This window comes from Seriola dumerili, unplaced genomic scaffold (assembly GCF_002260705.1).
Source record: "Seriola dumerili isolate Sdu_G_001 unplaced genomic scaffold, Sdu_1.0 BDQW01000149.1, whole genome shotgun sequence".
NCBI lineage: Eukaryota > Metazoa > Chordata > Actinopteri > Carangiformes > Carangidae > Seriola > Seriola dumerili.
In genome coordinates, this window is record NW_019174404.1 from 11,850,353 (window position 1) to 11,867,450 (window position 17,098).

General features: G+C 39.7%; 1 protein-coding gene across 1 annotated transcript; it reads right to left on the reverse strand.

Moving 5' to 3' along the window:
* Positions 1-1,070: 1,070 nt before the first annotated feature.
* Positions 1,071-16,419, reverse strand: LOC111225751 (leucine-rich repeat-containing protein 9-like). Its single transcript, XM_022750776.1, has 32 exons — positions 16,363-16,419; positions 15,971-16,189; positions 15,515-15,655; positions 14,734-14,797; positions 14,561-14,631; positions 13,010-13,192; positions 12,343-12,498; positions 11,978-12,195; positions 11,679-11,810; positions 11,382-11,561; positions 11,130-11,247; positions 10,666-10,792; positions 10,421-10,565; positions 10,191-10,331; positions 9,608-9,752; positions 9,400-9,519; positions 9,052-9,243; positions 8,753-8,878; positions 8,364-8,504; positions 7,979-8,156; positions 7,672-7,892; positions 7,418-7,540; positions 7,180-7,310; positions 6,950-7,058; positions 6,717-6,856; positions 6,033-6,169; positions 5,358-5,575; positions 4,437-4,505; positions 3,396-3,536; positions 1,771-1,886; positions 1,318-1,455; positions 1,071-1,211 (listed from the first exon to the last, which is right to left on the reverse strand). Exons 1-32 carry the CDS (start codon positions 16,417-16,419, stop codon positions 1,178-1,180), a joined length of 4,431 nt encoding a protein of 1,476 aa, XP_022606497.1. The 3' UTR covers positions 1,071-1,177.
* Between the last annotated feature and the right edge of the window lie 679 nt (positions 16,420-17,098).

The window sequence follows — 17,098 nt, forward strand, 5'->3', positions numbered from 1 at the left end:
GCAGGTGGCAAATTCACTGTGGATGGATTAGCAGTGTCGTAAAGAGAGAGCTAATGGAGCTCTAAGGACACCTAGTGGTCACACTATCACCACAAATGCATAAACTCTGAAGCTGAGGTTGGTGGAAAGGAATATTAAAAAATGTTGCTGCTACAGTAAACGCTTTTGCTACTACTCATTTGCAGTTGAGGACAAAGGCCATATCTAACCAAAACCGGGTCTCAACTCACTCTCAACATACAGCACAGGTCTGCATCTTCTACATCATAATATTTATGCACAGGGTGGTGGATGGGAAAAGATGCCTTTTCACATGGAGGTTTTCATCATACATTTTTCGGTTTGAATGTGAAGGTTTTACAATATCGTCTGTATCCTCCACATTTAAGGCTTAGACTGCTTTTTTAGTTAACTACAGGACTACTGGGCTAAACTGACATGAAACAGGAAGGATTATATTCTCATGTTCATCAGAAATAACATCATAAATATCAAGTGGAGTAGGTTCATTTCCAGCTTCAACACAAGAGATTTGCCTATTAGAGGCAAAACTACGGTGAGCTTTCTGAAAAGAGGCTAACATGATGAAATCCATTTGGGCCTCATTCAAGATTACATCTTTATCTGAGTGACTGCAGATTATTGTCCACAGAGAGGTGTGCTAAAGCTGGATTATCCACTTGTTGGGGATGCATTTGACCTGATGGACGCAGCATGCCAGCCTCACACGCCCCTACATCTGTGGGTGTTTTTGGGGCCGAGGATAGGATGGTAGAAATGACACCAAAACCTTTCATCCTCAGATTACCATGGTTAGTGATCCTCATATGTGGATAGAAAATAAAATCAGTCATTATAAATGCATTTGAAAGGGATGCACTACACGCCTCTGATTTTTGTTTAAACTAGCAGTGAAGGAGATTTATCAAAATGTAATTTACATTTTTTTGAACATCTAGAGAAAGTTATTTATTGCTGTGTTCAAACGCAAAAGGCACTTTAAATGCCCTTTGACATTTTCCTCATTGAATAAGTAAAGGTATGAAGGTGCTCATAGACATTAAGGCAAAAAACACCACCATTAAGATATATTTTAATATCCTGCATGCCACAATGCTATAGTATATCATCACACCACAGTCATGGCTGATTGACAAGTATCAGTGTCTTCTGGCTGCTACATGGGTGGAGGTTTACCACCATTTGGGAATCTGGAATACATCAAGTGTAAGGAAACAGTCATGGTCTTTTCTTTTGTCATTTAAACAGATCACTCGCATTTTAAAGAAAAATAATTATACCTCTAGAATTAATTACCTGCTGTCTTGCTCCTGGTTGTGATATGTGATGATGACTCTATTCCCATCAGACAGGAGACCCGTGGTCGGCAGGTTGTTTCCTGTTCTTCGGATTTGTCTTAAGGTAATGTCAGTCTGGCCGCTTCGAGAAACATTACTGTGCTTGTGCTTCTTGTCTGATATTGGAAATAAACCCAAGAGCGTAGATTAGGAACCAAGAGTGTTAAACCAGTGGTCGCCTTAACTCATAACAGTTATCTGGAATATTTTAATAACCAATTGCCAGTCCTTCCTCTTGTATTTGAGCTTTAAAAAACATAATTCTCAATTTCATAACACACTATAAATAGAGATGTGAAGTTTAGTGTGATGTGAAATTCTATCTGTTGAAAAACTCATGTCACACTCACGCTTGTATATGTAATGAGATTGGGCTTCATCCATGTTACTTGACAGGATATCGTGCCCATGCATAAAAGTTTGCAGTCCTCCACTTATACTCATTCCTCTTAGAGGGGTATTTCGAGGCATGAAGGGTAACAGTCCAGGTAGGTTTATTTCAGTGGTAGGAAGGGAAGCTCCAGGGCACTGGGAGCATGGCTGTAAGAGAAATATTAAAAAGGGAGCTTATGAAAGGCACAAGTAATTCTACAGGTCAGGATACAATGAAAAACATAAGAAAATATTCACATTCGCAAAAATGATCACTTAAGCGGCTAAAGGGCAAACTCAATGTCTTCGACCTCACTAACATATGAATCCTAATTATAATTTTTTATCTTTTTTCCTCCACCCTTCCATGGCTACACTGCAGTGTGTCCACTCTACCCACACACTTGGCAGGGAATTGGTGATTAGATTGCTTGTTTTTCCACATATATAAGCATCTTTCAGGGGAATAGTAATTACTACTCATCAATAACAATGCTCAAATTCAAACAAAATCAGTCACAGGCATAGATTGAGAGTGACAACTGAGATGGCAGTTATGATATTCAATAAGAGGAGGTCTGTGTTTGTGTTTTTAATGAGAAAACCCTTGATCTCTGCTCTGTCATTCCACATCGACGATTAACAAGCAGAGGGGGTCATGTTGACCTGGCTAATAGGGGGTAAATCCACTGGTGCGTTATCGGCCGGGCACATTTCATCTAATCAGCAGGATGATGCCAGCAGGCTTAGGCTGCTTTTAATTCAGAGCTGCAGGAGAATTACTGCCCTGGTCTCTCATTACATGAACATCAGATCAGTCAGACTGAAAGAGTTTGATCCAGGCTTTTACCCTTTTTTGGTGGTTGCTATCTGGTTGTTGTCATTTTGTTTCTTTCAGTTGGACTACATCTTACATGATAAGGCCCATTATTTGCTTTTATGTAAGCAAGGTCCTTGTTCATCTGTAAATCAGTCATGATTGAAATGCAAGAGGAGAAGTACAGTAGCATAGTGTGGGGATAACAGATTCCTTTCCTGCCAACTTACTTACTTAAATTTGCTATAAGTGACTCCATTCAGGCAGTGTTGGCCTAAATGTTAGAGAAACGAGCTTGTGTTTGACCAGAAGGCTGTCAATTCAGTCCTCTGACAGGCAGGATTAACTCTGAGTGTCCTTCCCTCATCAACAATGGGGTTAAGAGCAAGGCCCTCAACCCTTACTGCTCCAGTGGAGCTGCTCTGTGGCCAGCAGGATCAGGGCATTCCTGTAAAAGAGGGCTTTCCTCTTGGTTTCAATACCCTGAATAAATAAAGGTTAAAAAAATGTATATGTGTCATATGAATGTGTATATGCAGTGCTGTAGCCAGCACTTTAGAGAAACTGAGGTCTGTAATCCCAATAAATCATGCCTCACGATGATGAGAAACCAAAAAGAAATACTGAGGGCTGTATTTATTTATTATTTTGTTGGCCTAAAAAATGTAAATTTATTTGTATTGCATATAAAAATATAAATATAATGGAATCACCTTATAAAATTCAATCCAAGGGCAACTTTTATTTGTAAAATGTAACAAAAATACTGTAAAAACACTAAGGACATAACTTGGCTACAACCTTGTATGTATGTGTATACGTGTGTGAGTGTTTCTAAGTAAGAATGCATGATATCTTCTTACTGATGGATCACCACTGAGGAGTTCGGCCCTGGTCCTTTCCTCCAGAGTGACCATCACTCCATCCAGGACCTGCAAGCGGGACAGATGGAGCACCACTGCTGGTCTGTGGAGAGAATTGCGGGCCACCTAGCAGAACAAAAATTCACATTTGATGAATCTACAGGTAATAAATTACACTGACCTCAACTAGCATTCAACAATTTTAATATTGTAGCCTGAATGAAGTCTGCCTGTGACATCTGGGATTAATATGATGCTATGTGGGTCCCAACGTAGTTATCATGTTCCCAGCAGCTATTCTAGTGAACCAGATGACAGTAGCAGATAGTTCCCTGCCCAGCTGCGGACACCCTCTGGCCAGCACACAAATCCAGCCTTTCCAGTTACAGAACTGTATGTTCCTGCAGGACACTGCTGTTATGATTAAGTTATGAGTGTGTGCCAATGGATGCCCAGTGGAGAAGAGTTTGGCTAGGGAACATGGGTGAAGTAGCGATCTCATGCGGTCAACAGCAGGAGGTATTGTCTCCAGGGTGGCTGTTGGCCTCTACCCCCTGGCAGGATTAAATCCCCCCTATGAGAAGAGAAGGGGGATGGGAGGCTACCACAGCTGAGCATGGCCCTATGGACGATGGGGAGCTGCATGCTCTGCTCAGGCCTGATCCATGAGCTCCAGATGGGTGATGTCAGCGGGCCAACAGTGCCCTGCCATTTGGTCAACAGATTTGTCTCTGATGCCGGCCAGTTTGAAGCACAGCAGACGGGCCATCATGTAATCGCTTAATTTGGAACCACAGAGTTACACTGGGTTAGTGTTTTGGATTGTGCAAGTGAGAAACTGAGCCTGTGATGCTTCTGATAATTTGTTTGTGAGTGAAAGAGTTCAAAGTGTCCTGAGACTGAAGGCTAATGGACCTACTTCATTGTGCAAGCTCATAATAGCAAACTAACTGCAGATAATAAGCGTTACCAATTCACAACTTCACAATCTTACTGTGTTCAATGCAAAACACTGATGTTACTCACGGGATTGCCAACAACTGAAAGCTCCGTCAGCGAAGGAAGAACTTCTAGTTTATCAAGCTCTGAGATGTCCTAAAAAAAGCAGAGAAACAAAGATTATTTTAAGTTTCACTCCCTACCCCCTCATTTAACTGTTCTTTCCCACTGGTTTCTGATAATAGAGACATACTGTATGCATCAGGCCTGAACCTTTCATAACTTTGTTGTAGGGGGATGGAAGCAGCTGATGAGAGAGATTACATGTGTGAGCTCTCATTAATCTCATGAAAGAGTTTGGCCCCACAACAGGGCATGGGGGTGTTTTCTCTCATTCCCAGGTTTATGCTCAGATTTGGCTTCAATTCAAAGACGCCCCCACTGAGAGGACTGTTGCGCTGGGATGATTGCTGTATTTTATGTCTTAATTGAATACATGAAAACATTAAGGAAGTAAAGGGAAGAGGGAACTGGCAACAAAAGTGCAAATCACTCGCCATGGGTGAGAAGGAGATGCAGACTGAGAAGCTGATTACACGTTGTCCTGATTGTTCCCCTCTTTCTTCATACACACGGCCCTGACCTTCAATCAAACTTGATTCTCCTTAATGCTACCCCTCGCATGCCACAGTGGGGTGGTAATGACTCATGATTACTATACTTCATGTCTTACTTTGCAAATGCAGGAAAAAGTAATATTGCTGCATGCTGAATGAAATACATTCTTAAACATCTGACACATTTTGCATAACAACTAATCAGTAAAAGTTGGTGTTAAATCAGAAACTACACAAAAGCTGACTGTGACCTTGGAGGTCACCTCAGGATGGTGTGAGTCATTCAGGCACTTTAATTGAAAATCTGAATATGCAGTTTTATTAAAAACCTGAATATAAACATTAAAAATATTCAGCATGTTATGAGGCAACTGCTGCTGGAGGAGAATACCTGCAGCTTGTTCATGCCAAGAAAGAGCTTGCGGAGCTCAGTCATAGGATTGAGATGGTTGAGCTCCCGGATCCGGTTCTCTGTTAGGTGCAGTTCTAGTAGGACCTTCTGGGCAATGAAAGAGTTCTCAGCCAGGGCTTTGATCCGGTTCCTATCTAACACAAGCTCTCTGAGTTGGTGAAGCCCTTCCAATCCTTCCACCTGGCTGATCTCATTACCTAGTGAGAGGGCAAACCTTATCAAAACAATGGAAAGACATGTCAAACAATATTTATTTCTAACAAAAAATACAAGTGTAGATTGCACACCCTAGACAATATGAAAGGCTGCATTTTAAGGTTATATAAACATTTGCCAGGTATTTTTTATTGCCCCTTGTGTAAAAAGCATTGAAATTACAGAGACAGCTTCAAAAGGTTTCTCAGCAAACAGGGAAAAAAAGGACAAGTAAGGTCGACTTGGTGGGACAAATCACACTAACAAGGCAAAACTCAATCAAAACCCATCAAAAGCTGGTGAAAAGAAAGTCAGTCATCCTTTTCTTCCAGTCTCATCACCCACCTGGCCTTAGGTCTATGGGAGACTTTGCTCTCAGTGCTTGCCTTTTCACAGGCTTTATACACTGCATTTTTAGCAGGCTTTGTGAAGGAGGGTTAGTACGTCAACCATACATACCTTGAAGGAAGAGGGCTTTAAGATTGGTGAGCCTGCTGAGCTGCAGATTGGCCATATTGGAGATGCCATTGTGACTCAAATGCAGCACCTCCAGGCTGCCCATCAGTGGCTCCAGGCTGCCAGTGGGCCCAGTTTCCCTTAAACACAGTCACAGAATGACAGTTTGCAACCTCTGTGGTTAAATGAACATCTTGCTCTGCCTCCTGCTGCCTCATTTAACTAGTCAGACCTCACAGGTGCAGACCACATAAAGGCAATCACAGTCCGGGCAAACAAAAGCATGCCTGTCACAGCACAAGCGCCTATGCACTGGGTTCTACAAAAGGATAATGTGACTGAAAGATCATATCATATACAATATACTGACAATTCAAACCAATATTTAGATATTCCGTTTATTTTAGGGACAATATCTCTAGAAAGAATAAATATTAACATATTTTGAATCAAATTACAATCTTGAAACTGTGTTAACAATTAAGTTTTACTGTATTTATATTTGTAGGCAACAACTGTAACAGAAATCTTTTAACTGTCACGACAGTTCATACATTGGCTGGTCAGTGCTGCCCCCTAATGGTTAGAGTCTACACCGTCAGTTGATGTTCGTACTTCACATTTGGCAAAAGTGTAACATTGGAAAATGTTAAAACATACAAATTACTGAATTAAGAACTGTGTTACCTGTTGCCTTTGGATGGGCTCTGTTGACCATAACCACTGGAGTGGACTTTGCTGTAGAGTATCTGTCTGTTTGTCAGATGAGCCTGAGTCTTCTGCCTGGGAAGGATGGACTCAATGTGGTTGTAGTTCAGACACAGAGCCTGCGCAGAGGACATTGAAGATTATTTATTTGTCTATGACTTAATTGCATTTAAAGCCAGATTTTTTGATTTTTAAACCAGTGTAATTTGTACTTTGATGTTGGGCAGGTAAATGAGGCCAGAGAAAGAGGTGAGGTTGTTGTGGTCCAAGTTTACACTACGCAGACTACTGAACAGGTCTGCTGGAGACAGATCAACCATCCTGTGGGGGGGAAAAAATGTTTTGATTACACCTTTTTGTCATTGCCTAATTTTTCAACATAATCAATCACTAAAATTATGTTCATTTTGGAAGTGTGTCATGCTTATCTGTCAGCTATTACCTAATGGAGCAGGACTTCAAGGTGAGGTAGGTGATGTCTGTGTAGTTAGAGTGGCCCAGCTTCTCAGCTACCATGTCAGGGGTTAGTCTCCCTCCAAACATATCCTTTGCACTTTCACACTCAGTCACTTCCTAGAAAAAAAAAAGCAATTCAAAAATACTGGATATAATAATGTCATTTCCACCAATATATATCATATATATATAATATATATCTGAGAGGTTCAAATGGCACATACGACCGCAATCCCATCCAGTGCTTTCAGGGAGGGAAGGTGGAACACCACATATATCCGATAGTTTTCCAGTCTCTCCACTAAAGGATTCCCATAAAGATCCAGAATGATGAGGTTTGTCAGTCCCTGAAAAGAAGATGTGGCATATGGGCTAAAACAATACAATAAAAATGAAGGGAAAATCTGACACATAGGAACTAATTTCTCTCTGAGGTCATAGGGTATACCATGAATGTTTTTGTTTATTAAACTCTTGCCTTTAGATAGTAGATGTCTCGTGATGTAGAAATCTCATTGTTGCCGATGTAGAGTTCAAGAACGGAGCGAACCCTTTGGATACCATGCAGGGAACTGATACGGTTGTTCTCCACAGACAGAAAGGACAGGTTGGGCAGCTGATCAAGGACTGAAGCATCCAGACTAGAGAGCTGATTCCCATCTACACTCAGTTTATTTAGGCAATGCAGTTTTGACAGACCTAAAGAAACAGAAAGCAAAGAGAGACAGAAAAATTCTGATGGTGTGATTTTCCATCTTTATTGTCAAGTTGACAGTGTGACTGACCACTGAGTGTGCTGATGCTGTTGTTGTTTAGGGAAAGTTCTTCCAGCTTCAGGCAGCTGTCCAGTCCCTCCACTTTAGAGATGTCATTGTCATTAAAGGAGGCCCAGCGCAAGTTCACCAGTTTATTCAGATTGATCAGCTTGGAAATCCTCTGGCTGTCAAGGTTCAGGGCTGTGATCTGGTAAAAGTTTTAGGGTCAAAAAACTCATGAGAAATGTATACATTATCAAAGATGTTAAAACTGCATTGAAATTTAAATTATAAATGCCATACTATAAACATCATGCAGTCTGGTCACTCCATGATATTAGCACTTTCCTAAAACTTTACAAATGCATTTTTAGAAATCACTCGTTTACAGTGAAACCCACATACTGAAGCTCACCTTTGCAGTCCAGTCTGGCTCCAGCTCTTGACTGAGCCCCCAGGGTGCTGGATTGAGAAGACCTAGGAGCTGGGCTGTTGACAGCAGGCTGAGACTGCGGGGACGATCACTGTTGGTACGCGAGTGAGCCAGAAGGCATGCCTGTGAGCAGAGTGCCACCGGGTATGATTGAATTACAGTACATTCTGAAATATGGATGTTCACACACTGAAACCTTCACTGAAGCACGTGACCACTTATTTGTAAGCAATCAATCCACATTTGGTTTTATAAAAAATGTAGCATCCTCTTACTGTAGCATCCTCTTACTGTGACCTGCCCCAAGAAAATAAAAATTGACCATTAATTATCAGTACATCAACATTTATATCTGCATCTGCAATTGTGACCTCATTAATTTTGGAGCCAGCAGCCATGTGAACAGCATCAGCAGCCTCTTCCTCTGCTACCACCACATCGTCCAGGTGTGTGAGTGTTGTTAGACGTCCCAGCATGGTCAGTCTGGCTGCCTGCGGCTGAAAGGAGAAAAACAGCTTCACTGTATACCTCCTCGTGGTGCCTTATTGCAGGTCACTTATGGAACATTGCAGCACATACTGTATTTATATACTAACTATGGAATTAGTGTTCATATTTTTGAGCTTCAACCTGTTTGTATTTAGATTTAATTCTATTGTTGATCACGCACCCTGTTCCAGGGGTTGTATCGAGTGTCAAGCTTGAGAAGTGCAGGTGTATGTTTTCTTAGCACTGCCGTATCTTCTCTGGCTTTGGTCAACTTGTTCCAGCGAACATCAAGCTCTTTGAGTTGTCCCAACCCCCTCAGCCCCTCTAGGGTCACCAGGTGGTTATAGCTCACATCCAAAAACTCAAGGTTTGGCTGTGATTTTGGTAAGAGAGACAATGGATGAAGTTTCCGCTTTATGCTATGGTTCAAATTGAAAACAAAGTAAATCCGTACTACATGTGTTAATGTGTTACAGAGGCAAGTTGCTATTAAAAACTCAATAACATAATTTTCTATTGTCACTCCTACCATGTGAGAAATGTCATCAAGGCGTCTGAACTCATTGAAGCAGATAGTAAGATGCCGCAGAGCCGTTAGGTGGGAAATCTCCTTTATCTTGCTCAGACTGTTGCCATGAAGGTTCAGTACCTGAAGATTAAGAACAATGAAGATAGTTTATTATTAATTAGAAAAAAATTCTGAATGAAGCTGCCATGTGACGAGCCAGAATACTTACAGTGATCTGACTCAGGACATTGGCTCTGGCCACATTAAGCAGAATTTTGTCATCCAAGCTCAACAACTTGGGCAGCGCTTTCAGCACAGGTTCCATGTTGAGGACTTCCTTGTCCAAGATGATATCATTGGAAGGAGCTTCCTGTCTGTCTGTGCTGCGTCCTGGCAATGCAGGTATTTCATGGTTCTAATAACAGCACATCAAAAAGTATATAAACTGCTGGGTAAGTTCATAATTCTTAACAAAATCAAAATGATCTGTTTTACCATCTCTTAGATTTAGGTAAAAACCTTGCTGCTTGATTTTGATCAAATCAGAGTTCAGCATGACTGAGCATTTATTTTACTATTCTGATTTTTGCTCGAATTAAAAAAAATGAACTGCTGAAATCTCCAAGGCGGTCTTCATTATGTTAATTGCAAGATCAAGGGGAGTTTAACAAAGACTTCAATTTTGAATAATTTTAAGTTACAGTCAAATGGGCAGATATCAAACAATCTGAGAGGACACATAAACAAGTAGAAGAGAATTGGTCCATGGATTAATAACCCATGTAGCATGTCATAAGTTATCAAACAGTAACAAGAGCAATGAATTAATTACCCCGGTTATGTATTCAAAATATATGATGTACTCAGGCAAGACTAGTTCATGGTCAAACACAAACCACCGTCTTCGTCTGGGGCTGCACTCAGGACCAGTGTTAGTTTTTGAGGAGCGAGGTCTCCCTGAATGGAAAACACACAGAAATGCAATGACATTGTACAGCTACTGACTGAAAAATCATTCTTTTCATGCCTTTTGATATGCCACATACCTTCACTCACTGCAGTTCTGCACTTAGTGTCCACATTGCGATATACAGAGCAGACTCTGGGATGGCTGCTTCTGTCCACTGGTTCTCCCTCTCGGATAGGCATGCTGTGACCCACAAACACTTTGGAAACAATAATCTGACCTACGGGTAGAAAACACTAGCTTTTCAGCTTTTAAAGAAAAAAACAGCGGTGTGCTAAGGGGAATAAGAGGATATAATACTGTGAGCAAAACTAACCCACCATGCCTGAATGGGACTGTATCCATGGAATTACAGTGGCTGGCCAGGCGTAGAGTCTGTTCCATTCTGGGCTGTTCGGTCACACTCAGGCTGTTGGATAAAGGTATGGCACCCTCTCTCCCCAAGGCCTAATTCAAAGTCAACATGTGAAAATAACATCAGTAGATTCAATAACTTGTGTAGTTAAATCTGTAAACAAAAGGGGGACTATTGTGTAAAATTTCCCATACAAGTCTTAAATAAATTAAGAGTTTCACACTAATGAACTTTTCCTTCCTTCTCATTTAGCTTAATAAACTTTTTTTCGATTTGTAGGAATTCCTTTTCATAATTTCTCTCTACATCATTGCAGAGAGTAGAGTAGTGACTTATGAGCTCAAATTTTTCTCTTAATGCTCAGAGTGATACATTCTGGGTGTTGTGTGGGTGGATTCTTAGAGCTAACAATTACAGCAGTATATGCACCTTATATTGTTCTGCAGTTTTGAAGCCCTCCTCCAGAATGCACAAAAGTTCTTCCTTCTCACTGTTTTTTTCAGTTTCGGCTAGGTAGAACAAGTGCTCCAGGCGACGTCTGTAATTCCTGCTTAAAAAGTTAGACCCATGTAAGATTTAAACTAATACCTGAAGTCCTGTTACAAAGGACAATATTAACTTTAAGGTTATTGTTAAAAACCCAGTTATCATCCTTTTCCATTACAGTCCAGTTTTACTTACTGTGAAGAGATACCAGTGTCTTCGCTGGCTAGCAAGCTATGAAGTTTGTCCTCAAAGCGAAGCCTCAAAGCACTGTTGTAGATGCGGATAACTCTATCGATCTTAATGCCAGTGATGCCATGAACCCTGTAGTCTGACTGAGAGAAACGGGAAAGCAGAAGGTCGCAACAGGAAGTAAACCTGTTGTGCACATAGCAGGAAAAGTCTGAGTTTAGTAAAGTTTGTTTTTGATTTCCCCATCTTTAATGGTAAATTACATGATGGTTGAAGTTACAAATAATAATACCAAATAATTACCAAGGGTCTGTGGAGCATCCCTCCTCCAAACGAATATTTCCAACACTTTCTAACTCCATCAACAAAAACTGGACTGTATACGCCATCATGTTTGTGGCTTGGGCCAAATCCCGCTCATAACAGGCTTCAATCCTGAATACAAAAGAAGGAAAATTATTTTTTCACATTGAAGGTATACTTCATTACCAACTTCATACTCAGATGCTTAAATATAGATAAATGTACTATGCTACAAGAGATTAAATTGTACAAAGCATGTTTAAATTTTCTCTGTATCTTATCAAAGTATGCAAACTAACTCATCCAGCCTCCTCGTCCATATTGTCAGTCTCTCCCTCAGTGCTTCCATCTTGATGAGTATTTTGGACTCCATTGCAGGATTATGACTGATGTCAGTGGTTGGATCACATCTGTCGGATGAACCCTCCACCAGGTGGGTCTGTCCTCCTGGTTCATCCTCCAACGTGCAAGTGGACTTCTTACAACCAGCCAGCAACTTGGAGAGCTCACGTTCAAGCTGGGAATGTGTACAAATGACAACAGCTCTCTAAACTTTGAACAATTAGAGCAATCTGAAGATGGAGATGCCACCTTAATACCTTATCCTGTACTCATGTTACAGTTGCTAAAATAATTTTAAAAATGTATGAAGCATTGTACATACATTTTTGAGGGCATGACTGAGTGTCCTAACGCATTCTTCAGGTAACTGCAGCAGAGTTTTCTTCCTCTCCATCAGACTGAACCGAGTCTCTGCCAGGTTCCTTTGAGCAGTACGTACACGCATGTTGTAGTACATAATTTTCTTCATCACAGTGGACTAAAAAAACAAAAAGCACAGAGTCATACTGCAGGCTAAAAAAATCCAACAGGCCACATAGAATGTAGAGATGCAACAGGTGATAACTGTATAATATATGTTTTGTATGGACATGCATTGTTTAAACAATAGAACCTCATCTTAAATTCCACTCCATGTAAGGTAATGTAAAGGTAAATCATTTCATTAATTTATCAATTTATTAAGAAGTATGTATTGGATTTAAATATGAAAAAATCTGTGCACTGGCACAATCAAATTCAGAAAAAATATTTGTGATGTAAAATGTTTTTCTGAAGCAACCTAAGAGACATTCAATACATATTAGGAAATATTAGAGATTTAAGCAAACCATTAGCAACTAACATAAATCATTATTAGAACAATTTCACTGCAGTGCTCATTTAACAGATTAAATAAACCAAGAGACTTGGTATCTTCTGGAGAGCCCGTTAGAGACCCAGATGAGATCAGTTAGTATAACACAGAGTCCTGGTGGTCTTCTCAATACCTCAGCTGCTTCCTTGACTTGCTTGCTTGAGACGTCATAGGTGTCAAGTCGCTGGAGGCCTGGCATGTGGTAAACAACGTGTGTGGCATAGTTACACAGCAGACACACTGGGTTTGGGGTTGATGTGGGGTCCTTCAGTGCAAGTACTCTCAGATTGGGTAAGCAGGCAAGCAGAGTCAGCTCCTGTTACAAAAACAACAGAGCATACATGCTAGTAAGAGGGCATGTTTTCTGTCCATCCCAAGCAAGTTGTGGCCGTAAAGATTCTATTTAGTCAATTTACTTTTTTTTAGCTTTAGCTTGTTTTTTTTGTTTTCACATTTTTTAAACAAACAGCAGATTTGACAGACATTTAGTTTACAATATGCAGCATACATGCTCCAGTAACTGTTGCATTTGTATTAATTAGAAAGAGATGGTATATATATATATATATATATATATATATATATATACACAACCACACCTGTATAAATCAAAAATGACTTTGCAGGGCAAAATCTGAAATCCCACAAGAGGCATCCAGTCTGTCATCTCTATCTATGACATGCACCTGTGATACAAGGTTAAGAATATGTGTTTCTCTTACAACTGAACAATGGGCAAATAAAAATCATATTGCAATTATTTGACAGATATTGACACAATTGAGATATGAGTCATGATTATAGTGTTTGTACAAACACAATGGAAAATGGAAAATGCTAATGTGTGTGGGGAAATGATGAACTGTTTAGAGAACTGTATTAAGAGTCGTTAGAATGACGTTTCTGATATGTGAATTGCATCAAAGCAATTGAGAAAAATTGTAATTGGTGGATAGTGTTAAAGGAACTACAGTCCCTGTTTTGCTGACTACACACTGAAAAAGAAGTCTAAATATTAGACTTTTTGTTCCTCCATACATGCTTTACAGCAACTAAAAAGAAATGTCACCCTGGAGCAAAGGAGCAAAGACTCTGAAGAACTGAAAAACATTCCTCTTTGATTCCGCGGTTTTTGCAATGTACTGGACACTCAGTACGTTGAATGACAATAATTGCATTTTTTAAAGACAACCGGGGTAGGACAAAAGGCTGATTGCAGGAACATGATCTGAGGTGTTAATCCAATCAAATTTAGAGCCACAAAACCTTTTGTGTTTCCTGTCAGAATGACCTTGGACAAGACAATGACCCATTCTAAATGCTCTGCATGACTGTGTCAGCTACAGTATGTCCAAAATGTATAATTGACTATGAACGCGAACTTGCATATCAAAAGCATTGTTTGTTAAGATTAATTTCTTTAAAAGAGGCAATCATGTGTGAATATCGCTGAATCTGCAATAACAAAAATTGAAATTATGCTTCTCAATAGCTCATAGAAGGCCTTGTGCAACCAGTCCATTGTAGATGTGATTGAAAATCTGAACTGGCCGAGACCTCGACATTTCACAAGAATTTGGAAATGCCCTTTTTTGAGACCAAGGATTTTAATAAGATTTTACAAAGTGAGTAGGAAAATTTAACAGAGGGAATTTCAAAAGCATATTTCTGTTTTTAATCTTACCTTAAAGGAGCTGATCTTGTTCCCAGACAGATTAAGATTCTGAAGGCTGACATTAGGATCAAGGCTATGCCCTGAAAAGAAGTTAAAAATGATTTGATTTTTTTTTTTTCAAACAGCTCACTGTGTTGCAATCAAACTTTGCACAGAAAATAGAGAGGATAGTAGAAACCTACCAATCTTTTCAATAATGTTGTCAGCAAGGTTTAGTTCTTTGAGGTTTTGAAGCGTGTTCAAGCCCTTTAGAGAACAGCAACCACACATGACAGACAGCTGATCAAAAAAGGAGTATTTTCACAAAACATGCACCCCTATTTCAATTTATCGTACTAACTGATGATAAATTGTGTAAAAATCAAGTTGTAGTGAGCTAATGCAATAAATAAATGAATAAATTCAGAAATGAAATGCACAAGTTAACGCATTGTATTGTAGAATGTTGTATGATTAATATCCAGCTAGATAGATAAACAGATAGACAGATAGATAGATAGATAGATAGATAGATAGATAGATAGATAGATAGATAGATAGATAGAGGTGACAAATTAAAGGAAAAACCAACATAAAGTCTCTTTAAAAAGATGTTAGGCCACCCCATGCTGCCAGAACAGCTTCAATGCTCCTTGGCATTGATTCTCTGATCTCTACAGGAGGGATAGACACCATTCTTTCGACAGATCATCCTTCATTTGGTGATTTGATGATGGTGATGGAGAGCACTGTCTAAAATATCAGTGCAAAATCTCCCACAGGTGTTCAACTGAGTTGAGATCTGGTGACTGTAAAGGCCATAGCATATGATTCACATCATTTTCATACTCATCAAACCATTCAGTGACCCTTCATGCCTATGGTTGGGGGCATTGTCATCCTGTTTCTCCACTAACGTTAGAGGTTTGTCCTTTAATTAGTCACCTGCTCTTTGTATGTAGATTCATAATTTACAGTGCAAACCTGTATATGACTTATGCAGTTATTGTTGAGCCACAGGACTTCTAGATTGACCTGCAATTCTAAATTCTTTATTTCACAAATTTGATTATCATAAAGGTAGAGTTTCTCTAGTTGTACACAATTCTGCAGTCCAGATATTCCCTACAATAAAAAGAAGATGGGGAAAATTATTGTTTAACATGTGTGATTTATGCTGTACAATTCACTTATACAGGATGCTGTTTTCTATGTGTTGTGATCCATATATGGTGATACATACATGCAAGATATGTAATTAAATGCCACATAGGGGAGAATCGTGGTTACAGTCAATATGGCTTAAGAGCTATTGCAATATAATAAGTTGCAAAATATTCATAATATAAACCCCTAGTGGACTATAACCATTCAAGGCATTACTGTTATCAGCAGTGGCAGTGTCTACTATTATAAATCTTACCAACATAACAGACTTACTGTCAGGTGACACTGCACAACCCAGAGCTCCCAGAGCAGAGGACAGCACTCAAGACCTTCAATGTATTTTATATTCTGGCCAACTATGGTGAGCTGGCAGAGCCTTGGGAAGATAGAAAGGCCAACCATGCGGGGAAAACCAGAGAAGAAGATCTCTAGGGAGCTGATGTTGCTTCCTTCTTGTGCAATTTTTTCATAGGATACTCCATTGACCATGCACTGTTGGGAATGTTGTTGTACAGGATAATAATGAAAAAAGAAATGAAAGGGGAAGAATACACTGAAAACTATCAGCTGTTCAACTGAGGCATTTAAAGTAGTCAATGGCAGCTGTAAAACTGGATATTGAACTGGATGTAATTTATAATTTTAACCAAAAGTTTCATACTCACCAGTTCTTTGACCACGTCCTCGTCACTACGGTGCTTTTGTTTCTCACTGTGAATCATATCGCTTGTCCTGAAATATACTGCAGCTTAGGTGAAACACTTTATTTACCACTACAGAGCACAATGTCTGCTTTATTCCTTTGATAGTCTTGGACAAATATTGAAAAAGCCACGGCAATTAGCTCGCTGGGAGGTATATGTAACTAATAACTGCGTTTAGTTAGCAAAAATACAAAACTGTGCTAAGCTAAATGTTACCACACATTCATGCTAAAGTTATGCTACTACTTAGCAAGACGCATATACTGGAACTGTTAGCTAAATGGCTGTATTAAATTCAATTAATATGTTAAATTCAAGCCTGCATAGCGGATAAAATGAACACTATTTGTCCAGGACGAACAACACCAACACCAGCGGACTTCTGCAACAAAAATACAAACTCTTTGGCCCATCTGAGTTCAGCAATGTTTGGCACCAGTCTGTGTCCAGGCAAGAGAGTCTGGTTGCTAAGGAGCCATGTTGAAACTTTTGCGGTCATACTTTGAGTTGCCACGTGAGGGCGCCGCACTGCAGGACAAATTTTCACAACATCCTGAAATACACAATGGTTTTGTTTATTTCATAGTTACGCGTTTATAATAAAAAAACAACAACAACAACAACAATAACACACACAAACACAACAAATTAGAAGTTACAGCTACTTTTTTAACATCTTCACTACGTATTATTGACC